Source organism: Sapajus apella, unplaced genomic scaffold (assembly GCF_009761245.1).
Source record: "Sapajus apella isolate SASKATOON/1434 unplaced genomic scaffold, GSC_monkey_1.0 scaffold57, whole genome shotgun sequence".
NCBI classification, from domain to species: domain Eukaryota; kingdom Metazoa; phylum Chordata; class Mammalia; order Primates; family Cebidae; genus Sapajus; species Sapajus apella.
In genome coordinates this window covers 960,061-974,562 of record NW_022436997.1, presented here as the reverse complement: position 1 = coordinate 974,562, position 14,502 = coordinate 960,061, and the positions used below count along the sequence as shown (strand labels likewise).

At 42.6% G+C, this 14,502-nt stretch overlaps 1 protein-coding gene and 1 pseudogene across 2 annotated transcripts in view; one reads left to right on the top strand and one right to left on the bottom strand.

Moving 5' to 3' along the window:
* PSTPIP2 (proline-serine-threonine phosphatase interacting protein 2) overlaps window positions 1-14,502 on the bottom strand; it is a 104,088-nt gene that overhangs the window by 46,323 nt on the left and 43,263 nt on the right. The window contains exon 3 of the mRNA XM_032245249.1: window positions 619-696. Coding sequence (XP_032101140.1) covers window positions 619-696 — 78 coding nt within the window. The remainder of the gene's footprint in view (window positions 1-618; window positions 697-14,502) is intronic.
* On the top strand, window positions 848-4,582 carry LOC116528108 (annotated as a pseudogene). The gene is made up of 3 exons (XR_004258855.1): window positions 848-860; window positions 2,881-3,378; window positions 3,632-4,582. The product of XR_004258855.1 is annotated as a U3 small nucleolar RNA-associated protein 18 homolog pseudogene (transcript).

Below are 14,502 nucleotides of genomic sequence, written 5' to 3'. Positions count from 1 at the left end.
GCTTCAGTCCATTTTAGCCATTTTTCTGCTTGTCTAGATTTTTCACAATTGAAAATAAGAAAAACACAAAACAGTTTATTTCAGGCCAAGTATAGTGACATGCACCTACAGTCCCAGTGACTTGGGCAGCTGAGGCACAAGGATTTTTTTTTTTTTTTTTTTTGAGACAGAATATTGCTCTGACACTCAGCCTGGAATGCAGTGGCATGATCTCGGCTTACTGCAACCTCTACCTTCTGGGCTAAAATGATTCTCCCACCTCAGTCTCCCAAGTAGCTAAAACTACAGGCATGGGCCACCACACCCAGCTAATTTTTCTGTTTTTGGTAGGAATGGGGTTTTGCCAACTTGCCAAGGCTGGTCTCAAACTCCTGGGCTCATGCAATCTGCCTGCCTCAGTCTCATAAAGTGCTGGGGTTACAGGCATGAGCCACTGAGCCTGACTGAGGATCTTGAGTTTGAACCCAGCCTGGACAAAATAGTGAGATCTCATTTCCCAAAAAAATATTTTTTTTTCAGACAGCACCTTCAACCTCCTGGTAATTCTGTCTGCTGAATCGAGGGGGCTACCAGGCATTATTAACCAACCTGAAAACCAGAAAAAAACTTGGTACGTACTTGATTTCAGACTGTCCACATGGCTTCTTCCTCGAGAGGCTGAGCAGATCTCTGCCATATCTCTCTTCAATTGCTGCCCTAGGGGAATAGAAGAGAGGATTATGGGCCCTTCTTAGAGCTAACTCTTCCTTAAGACACAATGACCCTCCCCTGGAAAGCAAACTGCACCTGTGACCATAGAAGCTCAGATTCAACAACATTCTCTAAAATGCAAGACTGCCTCTATACGATGGGGAACAACTGTAAAAAGATCAGTGGCCCAGGGCCAGGCGCAGTGGCTCATGCCTGTAATCCCAGCACTCTGGGAGGCTGAGGCAGGCAGATCACAAGGTCAGGAGTTGGAGACCAGCCTGGCCAATATGGTGAAACCCTGTCTCTACCAAAAAAAAAAAAAATAAAATAAAAAAATTTAGCTGGGTGTGGTGGTGCATGTCTGTAGTCCCAGCGACTAGGGACACTGAGGCAGGAGAATTGCTTGAACCCCAGAGGCAGAGGTTGCAGTGAGCCCAGATCACACCACTGCACTCCAGCCTGGGTGACAGAGTGAAACTCCGTCTCAAAAAAAAAAAAAAAATTGGTGGCCCTCATCTCTACAGTGATCTTCTCCAGTTGGAAATCCCTAACATGGGCATTATGTGAACAATACAGTAAAACTAAACATTTGTTTAAGTGGAATAAGAAATGTCCAGCTCTCCTCCATCTTTTTTAAGAGTGCCCTTTATCATGCTATAGAGTTCTTCATTCATAGGCAATTCAGATATGCAACTAAACTGTACCAAAGGAAGGAGGATTTCAGGACAGAAATTCTGCAGTCAGCATGCCCTATAAAAACACTGATTGTTACTCAGCATTGCAGGGCAGTCTCAGCACTAAACATCCTCCTTCCCTTTTCCCTTCTCCCCACTGATTTTGTCACATCTTCATTTCTTGTCCCAACCCAGCCTTATCTAAACTACACGATTAGGACAGAGTGATTTGGGCTCATCTACCCAACTTTTTTCTTCAGATTTTAAAAAATTTATAAGTAATAAATGAATATATCCTCACAGTAAAAGACTGCAACACCACAAAAGTAGATAGTCTAAAACAAGCCAGCACCTTCCTGCTCTCTTCCAGCTCCACTGCTCTCCCCAGGGGAAGCCCCTGCCAAGGTTTGTAGTTAGCTTTCCAGTCCCTTTTCTCTGTATTTACATATTTTTACTTCTATAGTACAAAGTCTCCTGAATTAGTTCCAGTTTTCCCTACCACAAAAAAAGAAAAAAAAAAACTAAATAAACATCTGAACATTCGTGGACATATATCGATGAGTATCTCTGAGAGTGTCTTACTCTGCCACCCAGGCTGGAGTGCAGTGGTGCAATCTTGGTGCACAGTGACCTCCACCTCCCAGGTTCAAGCAATTCTGCTGCCTCAGTCTCCCACGTAGCCAGGACTACAGGCATGCGCCACCACACCTGGCTAATTTTTGTATTTTTCATAGAGATGGGGTTTCACCATGTTGGCCAACATAGTCTTGAACTCCTGACCTCAGCTGATCCACCTGCCTCAGCCTCCCAAAGTGCTGGGATTACAGGCGTGAGCCACAGCAACTGGCTTGAGAGTGCTTTTCTAAGAGTTCTGAGAAAGTGAATTTACTAGGTCAGGGAAATAATGCATTTTAAATTTTGAAAAATAGTGCCAAAGTGCCCTCCAAAAAAGCCTTGTCAATTTATGCTTCCATAAAAAGTGTACAGGAGCTCCCACTTACAGGAATGCTGACCCACAGTGCATACAAATAATCTTTTAAAATTGTTACCAGTGTGAGAGGGAGGTTGAAAAAAAAGAAGAATCTCATTTTTAATTTGCACTTCCCTGATTTCTAGTTTTGTTGTGCATCATTTTATACATTTATTGTTTATTTGCATTTCTTCTTCTGTAAGTTGTCATCCAATTTCTTAACTGAACATTTTGCCTTATTCCTATTACTTGGTAGAAGTTCTTTATGTATATACAATTTATTCTTACATATGTTACAAAGTCTCTCCCATTCTGTCATTTGTCTTTTCAAATAAAATAACTATTTTATTCATTTTATTAAAATCATACATTCTCATTACTCAAAAACAAGCATGAAGAAAAGTACAGGCTGGGCATGGGTGCTGTGGCTCATGCCTGTAATCCCAGCACTTTGGGAAGCCAAAGTGGGAGGATTGCTTGAGGCCAGGATTTCTAGAGCAGCCTGGGCAACATAGCAAGACCTCGAGTCTACAAAATTAAATAAAGACTTGGGTGGCTCCGAAGTGGAGAATGAAGCAAAAGGTAATTTTCCACCTCAAAAGAAGCCAGTGTGGGCGGATGAAGAAAATGAAGATGAGGAAATGGTTGACACAATCAGTTTTGGAAAGATAGGATGAAAAATGCTAGCGAAAGTGAACTTTCAAAAGACAACCTTAAAACGAGACTTAAAGACGTATTCCAGCATGCCATGGGAGGAGTACCTGCCTGGGCAGACTCATAAGCGGAAAATGTCTTCAGCTGATGAAAGTGAACAGGATGAAGATGATTTGTCGCAAAGGACTGGGAATTGCATATCCGCATCAGCTTCTCTGCCAAGAGGAATCTTGAAAAACTGCCAGCATGTTCATGCTGAACATCCTACTGCTGCTCGGATCTCACCCGCGCAGTTCCGTCCTTGTGCACAGATTGTGGTGGTCGCTGGATTACTACTTCAGGTTGATGGAAAAACAAATCCTAAAATCCAGAGTATCTATTTGGAAAAATGTCCCCCACCCCTTTTTTTTTGAGACGGAGTCTTGCTCTGTGGCTAGGCTGGAGTCCAGTGGCACGATCTCAGCTCACTGCAACCTCTGCTTCCCAAGTGGCTGCAACTACAGGCGCGCCCCAGCATGCCCAGCTAATTTTTGTATTTTTAGTATAGAGGGGGTTTCACCATGTTGGCCAGGATGGTCTCGATCTCTTGACCTTGTGATCCGTCCCCCTCAGCCTCCCAGACTGCTGGGATTACAGGCATAAGCCACTATGCACGGTTGGTTCCCCATCTTTAAGGCTTGTTTTAGTGCTAATGGGGAAGAAGTTTAAGCCACAAGTACCCATAGCAAGGCTCTTTATGTCTACGACATGCTAGCTGGAAAGTTAATTCTTGTGCACCAAGTGAGAGGTTTGAAAGAAGATAGTGAGGAGCTTTGACTCCCCAGATGGGTCCTTCTTTCTCTTAAATGGCATTGCTGGGCATTTGCATTTGCTATCAATGAAGACCAAAGAACTGATTGGAAGCACGAAAATTAATGGAAGGGTTGCAGCATCCACGTTCTCTTCAGATAGTAAGAAAGTGTACGCCTCTTCAGGGGACGGAGAAGTTTATGTTTGGGATATGAACTCAAGGAAGTGTCTTAACAGATTTGCTGATGAAGGCAGTTTATACGGATTAAGCATTGCCACATCTAGGAAAGGACAGAATGTTGCTTGTAGTTCTAATTGCGGAGTGGTAAATATATACAATCAAGATTCTTGCCTCCAGGAAACAAACCCGGAGCCAGTAAAAGCTATAATGAAATTGGTTACAGGTGTTACTTCTCTGACCTTTAATCCTACTACAGAAATCTTGGCAATTGCTTCAGAAAAAAATGAAAGAAGCAGTCAGATTGATTCATCTTCCTTCCTGTACAGTATTTTCAAACTTCCCAGTCATTAAAAAGAAGAATAATTCTCACATTCATACCACGGATTTTTCTCCCAAAAGTGGATACTTTGCCTTGGGGAATGAAAAAGACAAGGCCCTGATGTATAGATTGCACCATTACTCAGACTTCTAAAGAGACTGACGTCCAGTTGAGTCACAAGAGAAGCCTGTCTTGATATATCATCCCAGAGACTTTCCCGAACATGCGATAATGTATGGAAAATGACTTATAGAGCCCGCTGTGCTTAAGAGCCACTAGTATCTTAATAAACATGTGGCAGCTTTTGTTTGAAAAAAAAGTAAGAGGGTAGTGATATTAAAATATTTTAACAATTTGTTTCTGTTTTTGAGCATTTGAGATGTGCGACAGCATGCCGTGGCGTTAGATAATGAGCACTGTTATACTTCCACCTCCTCCGGGTTGTTTACGTTTTGTTTCATTTGTGTGTAACGTATTCTGTTCTCCAATCATATTTCCTCAAGTTGTTTAGTCTGAACTATTTATTAAAATGAATTTGAGGCTCAATAATTGTCCTGTTACCATAATTATTCATCTTGAATGTTTTAATTTAGATTCATTTCTTGCTTGACTAAATTTTCTCACTACATAATCTTTTGCCAAAATAGCTCAAGGGTAGGAAGGGGCTCAGTATTCCCTGAGTTGTTTTGTATTTAAGACTATTTACCTGTGGCCTTTATATTGGACTGACAACCTCACTAGTGTACTGAATGTTCTTAATGTTTCCTCAGAACTTAGCTGAACTTGTTCCACTGGTTTCTGTCATCATACAGAAGCCTGGGGCCATCCCAAATTTCCACTGATTATTTCTGTATAGACAACTTGTTTTTTCCTTCCTGGATACTTGAAGAATTCTTTATTTAATTCAATAACTTAGCTAGGATGTGTGTTAACATTGATCCTTATATAATCATAATCAGTATTGATTACTGTGTATCAGAGTTTCCTGGTTCGAAGTGTGCCCTTCAGATCTATTTAGTCCTTCCTTTCATGACATTTTTCCTGTATTATATCTCTGAATACGTCCACTATTCCTTTGGGTAAATTTTCAACTTGGAATCAGTTATCCAGATGTTGGATTGGCTTTGTCTTTTCTTGAGTTATGGGCTCTGGTTCTTTAGTTGCTTTTGCTTTGATATCTTTCTTCATTCCTTCCTTCCCTCCTTTGCTGGTGGAGGTCAATTTGCATGGCTGTTGAGGGATTTGGCTTCATCTGCTCCTGGTACTGTGGGCAGCCCCACCTACTGCTCTGAGACCATACAAGTGATTTTTCCTTCCTGCCTTTCTGATCTTAGACAGAGCTCAGTACTACAGTTTGAGGAAGAATTCTGTTTCTTCTCAGGCCTCTATTCTTCAACTCCTAAAGTTTTTTCCAGATTCTGACAATGTAAAATGCACCTGAAGCTGACTCTAGTTATAGAAAAAGATGCATCTTAACTTCCTAGTAACTATTTCTATCTTTCTGAATCTCTGTTCACTATATCTATGTAAGAATTTATAACATGCTACAATGAACATTTAATATTTTTACACGTAAAAAGACATTCAGGCCATTTTCATTTTTTTAATGATTGTTTACATCTAATCTTTTTTTCCCATTTATTTATTTTATTACATTTTAGATTTTGGGGTACATGTGAAGAACATGCAAGATTGTTGCATAGGTACACACGTGGCAGTGTGATTTCCTGCCTTCCTCCCCATCACCTACATCTGGCATCTCTCCCCTTGCTATCTCTCCCCAGCTCCCCACCGCCCACCGTCCCTCCCCTATTTCCCCCCAACTGACCCCAGTGTGTAGTGCTCCCCTCCCTGTGTCCATGTGTTCTCATTGTTCAACACCCGCCTATGAGTGAGAACACGCAGTGTTTGATCTTCTGCTCTTCTGTCAGTTTGCTGAGAATGATGGTTTCCAGGTTCATCCATGTCCCTACAAAGGACACAAACTCATCGTTTTGATGGCTGCATAATATTCCATGGTGTATATGTGCCACATTTTCCCTGTCCAGTCTATCTTCGATGGGCATTTGGGCTGGTTCCAGGTCTTTGCTATTGTAAACAGTGCTGCAATGAACATTCGTGTGCACGTGTCCTTATAGTAGAACGATTTATAATCCTTTGGATATATACCCAGTAATGGGATTGCTGGGTCAAATGCAAGTTCTATTTCTAGGTCCTTGAGGACTCGCCACACTGTCTTCCACAATGGTTGAACTAATTTGCACTCCCACCAACAGTGTAAAAGTGTTCTTATTTCTCCACATCCTCTCCAACATCTGTTGTCTCCAGATTTTTTAATGATTGCCATTCTAACTGACGTGAGATGGTATCTCAATGTAGTTTTGATTTGCGTTTCTCTAATGACCAGTGATGATGAGCATTTTTTCATGTGTTTGTTGCCCTCATGAATGTCTTATTTTGTAAAGTGTCTGTTCATATCCTTTGCCCACTTTTGAATGGGCTTGTTAGTTTTTTTCTTGTAAATCTGTTTTAGTTCTTTGTAAATTCTGGATATCAGCCCTTTGTCAGATGGGTAAACTGCAAAAATTTTTTCCCATTCTGTTGGTTGCCAATTCACTCTAATGACTGTTTCTTTTGCTGTGCAGAAGCTGTGGAGTTTGATTAGGTCCCATTCGTCTATTTTGGCTTTTGTTGTCAATGCTTTTGGTGTTTTGGTCATGAAGTCCTTGCCTACGCCTATGTCCTGAATGGTTTTGCCTAGGTTTTCTTCTAGGGTTTTTATGGTGTTAGGTCTTATGTTTAAGTCTTTCATCCATCTGGAGTTAATTTTAGTGTAAGGTGTCAGGAAGGGGTCCAGTTTCTGCTTTCTGCACATGGCTAGCCAGTTTTCCCAACACCATTTATTAAACAGGGAATCCTTTCCCCATTGCTTATTTTTGTCTGGTTTGTCAAAGATCAGATGGTTGTAGATAAGTTGTGTGGCCTCTGAGACCTCTGTTCTGTTCCATTGATCTATACCTCTGTTTTGGTACCAGTACCATGCTGTTTTGATTACCGTAGCCTTGTAGTATAGTTTCAAGTCCGGTAGTGTGATGCCTCCCGCTTTGTTCTTTTTGCTTAGAATTGATTTGGCTATGCGGGCTCTCTTTTGGTTCCATATGAAGTTTAAGGTGGTTTTTTCCAGTTCAGTGAAGAAGGTCATTGGTAGCTTGATGGGGATAGCACTGAATCTGTAAATTACTTTGGGCAGTATGGCCATTTTCACGATATTGATTCTTCCTAACCATGAACATGGAAGGTTCCTTCACCTGTTTGTGTCCTCTCTTATTTCATTGAGCAGTGGCTTGTAGTTCTCCTTGAAGAGGTCCTTTACATTCCTCGTTAGTTGTATTCCTAGGTATTTTATTCTCTTTGTGGCAATTGTGAATGGAAGTTTGTTCTTGATTTGGCTCTTTTGAGGTCTGTTATTGGTGTATAGGAATGCATGTGATTTTTGCACATTGATTTTGTATCCTGAGACTTTGCTGAAGTTGCTTATCAGTTTCAGGAGATTTGGGGCTGAGACGATGGGGTCTTCTAGATATACAATCATGTCGTCTGCAAATAGAGACAATTTGACTTTCTCCTTTCCTATTTGAATGCCCTTTATTTCTTTTTCTTGCCTGATTGCTCTGGCTAGAACTTCTAATACTATATTGAATAGGAGTGGTGAGAGAGGGCATCCTTGTCTAGTGCCAGATTTCAAGGGGAATGCTTCCAGTTTTTGCCCATTCAGGATGATATTGGCTGTTGGTTTGTCGTAAATAGATTTTATTATTTTGAGATACGTTCCATCAATACCTAGCTTATTGAGGGTTTTTAGCATAAAGAGCTGTTGAATTTTGTCAAAGGCCTTCTCTGTATCAATTGAGATAATCATGTGGTTTTTGTCTTTGGTTCTGTTTATGTGGTGAATTACGTTTATAGACTTGCATATGTTGAACCAGCCTTGCATCCCTGGGATGAAGCCTACTTGATCATGGTGGATAAGCTTTTTGATGTGCTGTTGCAATCGGCTTGTCAGTATTTTATTGAAGATTTTTGCATCTATGTTCATCATGGATATTGGCCTGAAGTTTTCTTTTCTTGTTGAGTCTCTGCTGGGTTTTGGAATCAGGATGATGTTGGTTTCATAAAATGATTTGGTAAGAATTCCCTCCTTTTGTATTGTTTGGAATAGTTTCAGAAGGAATGGTACCAGCTCCTCTTTGTATGTCTGGTAGAATTTGGCTGTGAACCCATCTGGACCTGGGCTTTTTTTTGGGTGGCAAGCTCTTTTTTTTTTTTTTTTTTTTTTTTTTTGGAGATGGAGTTTTGCTCTTGTTTACCCAGGCTGGAGTGCAATGGCGCGATCTCGGCTCACCGCAACCTCCGCCTCCTGGGTTCAGGCAATTCTCCTGCCTCAGCCTCCTGAGTAGCTGGGACTACAGGCACGCGCCACCATGCCCAGCTAATTTTTTTTTGTAGTTTTAATAGAGACGGGGTTTCACCATATTGACCAGGATGGTCTCGATCTCTTGACCTCGTGATCCACCCGCCTCGGCCTCCCAAAGTGCTGGGATTACAGGCTTGAGCCACCGCGCCCGGCCTGGTGGTAAGCTCTTAATTGCTGCCTCAACTTCAGACCTTGTTATGGGTCTGTTCAGGGTTTCGGCTTCTTCCTGATTTAGGCTTGGGAGCAGGCAAGTGTCCAGGAATTTATCCATTTCTTCCAGATTTACTAGTTTATGTGCATAGAGTTGTTTGTAATAATCTCTGATGATGGTTTGAATTTCTGTGGAATCTGTGATGATATCCCCTTTATCGTTTTTTATTGCATCAATTTGGTTATTCTCTCTTTTCTTTTTTATTAATCTGGCTAGGGGTCTGTCTATTTTGTTGATCTTTTCAAAAAACCAGCTCCTGGATTTATTGATTTTTTGAAGGGTTTTTTGTGTCTTTATCTCCTTCAGTTCTGCTCTGATCTTAGCTATTTCTTGTCTTCTGCTAGACTTTGAGTTTTTTTGATCTTGCTCCTCTAGCTCTTTCAATTTTGATGATAGCGTGTCAATTTTTGATCTCTCCTTGCTTCTCATGTGGGCACTTATTGTTATATATTTTCCTCTAGAGACTGCTTTAAATGTGTCCTAGAGATTCTGGTATGTTGTGTCTTCATTCTCGTTGGTTTCGAAGAACATCTTTATTTCTGCCTTCATTTCATTGTTTATCCAGTCAACATTCAAGAGCAAGTTGTTCAGTTTCCATGAAGCTGTGCGGTTCTGGGTTAGTTTTTGAATTCTGAGTTCTAACTTGATTGCACTGTGGTCTGAGAGACTGTTTGTTATGATTTCCATTCTTTTGCATTTGCTGAGGAGTGATTTACTCCCAATTATGTGGTCAATTTTAGAGTAGGTGTGATGTGGTGCTGAGAAGAATGTATATTCTGTGGATTTGGGGTGGAGAGTTCTGCAAATGTCTATTAGGTTTGCTTGGTCCAGGTCTGAGTTCAAGTCCTGGATATCCTTGTTAATTTTCTGTCTGGTTGATCTGTCTAATATTGACAATGGGGTGTTAAAGTCTCCCACTATAATTGTGTGGGAGTCTAAGTCTCTTTGTAAGTCATTAAGAACTTGCCTTATGTATCTGGGTGCTCCTGTATTGGGTGCGTATATATTTAGGATCGTTAGCTCTTCTTGTTGCACTGATCCTTTTACCATTATGTAATGTCCTTCTTTGTCTCTTTTTTTTTTTTTTTTTGAGTTGGAGTTTCGCTTGTTACCCAGGCTGGAGTGCAATGGCGCGGTCTCGGCTCATCGCAACCTCCGCCTCCTGGGTTCAGGCAATTCTCCTGCCTCAGTCTCCTGAGTAGCTGGGATTACAGGCACGCGCCACCATGCCCAGCTAATTTTTTGTATTTTTAGTAGAGACGGGGTTTCACCATTTTGACCAGGATGGTCTCGATCTCTTGACCTCATGATCCACCCACCTCGGCCTCCCAAAGTGCTGGGATTACAGGCGTGAGCCACCACACCCGGCCTCTTTGTTTCTTTTGATCTTTGTTGCTTTAAAGTCTAATTTATCAGAGATGAGAATTGCAACTCCTGCGTTTTTTTCCTCTCCATTTGCTTGGTAAATCTTCCTCCATCCCTTTATTTTGAGCCTTTGTGTATCCTTGCATATGAGATGGGTTTCCTGGATACAGCACACTGATGGGTTTTGGCTTTTTATCCAATTTGCCAGTCTGTGTCTTTTGATTGGGGCATTTAGTCCATTTACATTTAGGGTTAATATTGTTATGTGTGAATTTGATACTGCCATTTTGGTGCTAGCTGGTTGTTTTGTCCATTAGTTGATGCAGGTTCTTTATTGTGTTGATTCTCTACCATTTGGCATGTTTTTGGAGTGGCTGGTACTGGTAGTTCCTTTATATGCGTAGAGCCTCTTTCAGGAGCTCTTGTAAAGCTGGCCTGGTGGTGACAAAATCTCTAGTACTTTCATGTTCACAAAGGAGTTTATTTTTCCTTCACTTATGAAGCTTAGTTTGGCTGGATAGGAGATTCTGGGTTGAAAGTTCTTTTCCTTAAGGATGTTGAATATTGGCCCCCACTCTCTTCTGGCTTGTAGGGTTTCTGCTGAGAGATCTGCTGTGAGTCTGATGGGCTTCCCTTTGTGGGTAACCCGACCTTTCTCTCTGGCTGCCCTTAGTATTTTCTCCTTCATTTCAACCCTGGTGAATCTGACGATTATATGCCTTGGGGTTGCTCTTCTTGACGAATATCTTTGTGGTGTTCTCTGTATTTCCTGGACTTGAATATTTGCCTGCCTTGCTAGGTTGGGGAAATTTTCCTGGATAATACCCTGAAGAGTATTTTCCAGCTTGGATTCATTCTCTTTGTCACATTCAGGTACACCTATCAAACGTAGATTAGGTCTTTTCACATAGTCCCACATTTCTTGGAGACTTTGTTCATTCCTTTTTACCCTTTTTTCTCCAGTCTTGCCTTCCCATTTTATTTCATTGAGTTGATCTTCGACCTCTGATATCCTTTCTTCTGCTTGGTCAGTTCGGCTGTTGATACTTGTGCATGCTTCATGAAGTTCTCGTGTTGCGTTTTTCAGCTCCATCAATTCACTTATATTCCTTTCTATTTTGTCCATTTTCGTTAGCATTTCATCAAATCTTTTTTCAAGGTTCTTAGCTTCTTTGCATTGGGTTAGAACATGTTCTTTTAGTTCACAAAAGTTTCTTACTACCCACCTTCTGAAGTCTGATTCTGTCATTTCATCACACTCGTTCTCCATCCAACCTTGCTCCCTTGCTGGTGAGGAGTTGTGATCCCTTTTAGGAGGAGAGGTGTTCTGGTTTCAGGTGTTTTCATCCTTTTTGCGCTGGTTTCTTCCCATCTTTATGGATTTATCCACCTGTCATCTTTGTAGTTGCTGGCTTTCAGATTGGGTCTCTGAGTGGACGTTCTGTTTGTTGATGATGAGGTTATTTCTGTTTCTTGGTTTTCCTTCTGACAGTCTGGCCCCTCTGCTGTAGGTCTGCTGAGGTCCACTCCAGGCCCTGCTTGCCTGGAGATCACCTGCAGCAGCTGCAGAACAGTAAGGGTTGTTACCAGCTTTCTTCTTCTGCTATCTTTGGCCCAGAAGGATACCCGCCAGGTGTCAGTCTGATCTCTCCTTTATGAGGTGGCTCTTTGGATATACAGGGGTCAGGGAGCTGCTTGAGGAGACAGTCTCTTCTTTATAGGAGCTCAAATGCTGAGCTGTGAGCTCTGTTGTTCATTCAGAGCTGCTGGGCAGGTATGTTTAGGTCTGCTGCAGCAGAACTCATAAACTGCTTTTTGTTCCCAGGTGCTCTGTCCCAGGGATTTAGGGCTTTATTTATGAGTTTCCCTTATAATGCTGCCTTTTTTTTTTTCCTTCAGAGCTGCCCTGCCCAGCAAGGAGGCAGCCTAGTCACTGTCTGCCTGTAGAGGCTTTGCTGAGCTGCTGTGGGCTCCGCCCAGCTGCCGAGTGAACTTCCCTGCAGTCCTGTTTATATGGGTGTACTTAGAACTGCCTCGGCAAGGGTGGCCCGCCTCTTTTAAGGCAGAGTCTCTCTGTAGTGGCGGGTTGCCTCCGCAACGGCGGACTGCCTCAGCAATGGCGGGTTGCCTTGGCAACAGCGGGCTGCCTCAGCATTGGGCGACTACCTCTGTAGTGATGGGCTGCCTTGGTAATGGTGGACGCCCCTCCCCCTCGGAGCTGAACCGTCCAGGGTTCAGCTGCGCTTGCTATGAAACTCTCAATCCAGAGAGTTTCTGATTGCTGTTCTTTTGTGGGGGTGGGACCAGCCAAGCCTGATCGCCTGGCTCCCTGCCTCAGAGCCTTTTTTAAGTTGGTGTTCCAGTCGCCTGTTGAAGAGGCCCCGGGGTCTGTTTGTTTTCCCCTGTGGCCACTCACTGCACTGGCTTAAACAGCGGCACTGAGATTTGTGGCACTTTTTTTTTTTTTTCCCTGGAATCTACTGTCCTGGTTCCCTGCTCAGTCCCCTTTTTAAACAGACGAATGGGCAACTTCCCGTGGCTCCAATCACCAGCCAAAAGGGCACCCGGACCGGTGTATTTTGTACGGAGAACTGCTGCTCCGGCACACCGACAAAGCAGCCGCATGGGGCAAAGCAGCAGTGCCAGCTGGCACAGCTGTGCTGGCGACCTGCGGAGCTCCTCCGCCTGGGAATTGCCTAGTCTGTGGGCAATAAAAATGCAGCATCCACTCACCCTCTGCGCTTTCACTGGGAGCTGCAATCCTGAGCTGTTCCTAAACGGCCATCTTGGATCCTCCCCCCATTTTCATTTTTAAAAAATATATAATATACAGGCATTTTATCCTTTTATCCTCAAAATTATATCCATTAAGATTTCTTTAGAATATTTTGTTGTTTCCAGGACAAGAAGTCACTCGCTTGGCCTCTTTCTTCTAAGAGGAAGGTATTGTGAATCTAAACATACTGTAGGCAACATCTTGTTCCCCATGACATGAGATGTTCTCCTAGAACCTGGGAAGTAATGAGTTCCAGCAAGCATCACACTTTTTGGAGAAAACAAGCAGCTTTAATGGAAGCGAAGCTAGAGTCTCAGCCTCATGAAACCAGGGAATGACCACTGGGGTTGAGAGGGTGTCTCCCCAGTAAATGGGAAGCAGTGGGTCCAGGCAGGCAATGAGGGAATTACGAGAACATCATAGAAATCACGCTTGAATAAGTAGGCCATTACCTAGATCACCCTCCTACCACCTATCTCGTCTGATCATCAATTTGTCATTTATTGAACATCCACAATGTGCCAGGCATCATACCGGGTGCTAAGAACATGGAGATGACTGAAATATGAGACCTGCATAGTGGAGCTCATAATCTAGCAGAGGAGACAGATGCAAACCAATATTTTAGTTTACTATCATGTAACAAGGACCAGAAGAAAATGTACAAAAAGTACAGGAAACAGAAGAGGAAATACCATACCTCTTAGCACTTAGCTGGCTACATTTCACAAGCTCTCCTTAAAAACCCCAGCTCCCTTGACCTCTCTTCTATCCAAACTCCCAGACCAGGAATAATCCATCTGCCATTTTCCTTTCAACAGCCCATGACAGGCCAGGTGCCATGGCTCACACTTGTAATCCCAGAATTTTGGCAGCCTGAGGCAAGCGGATTGCTTGAGCTCAGGAGTCCGAGACCAGCCGGGACAAGACGGCAAAACCCGTCTCTATAAAATACACAAAAATTAGCCGGGCATGGTGGCACACACCTGTAGTCCCAGCTACTTGGTGGTGGGGGCAGAAGAAGGAGGATCATTTGAGCGTGGGAGGTCAAGGCTGCAGTGAGCCATGTTCATGCCACTGCACTCTAGCCTGGGCAATAGAGCAAAACTGTATCTCAAAAAAAGAAAGAAAGAAAGAAAGAGAGAGAGAGAGGGAAAGCAAGAAAGGAAAGGAAAGAAAGAAAGAAAGAAAGAAGGAAGGAAGGAAGGAAAGAAAGAAAGAAAGAAAGAAAGAAGAAAAGAAAAAGAAAGAGATAAGAGAGAAAGAACGAAAGGGAGAGAGAAAGAAAAAGAAAAAAAGAGTGAGAGAAAGAGAAAGAAAGGGAGGGAGGGAAGGATGGAGAAAGAGAGAGAAAGAGAAAGAGAAAGAGAAAGAGAAAGAGAAAGAAAAGAAAGAAAGA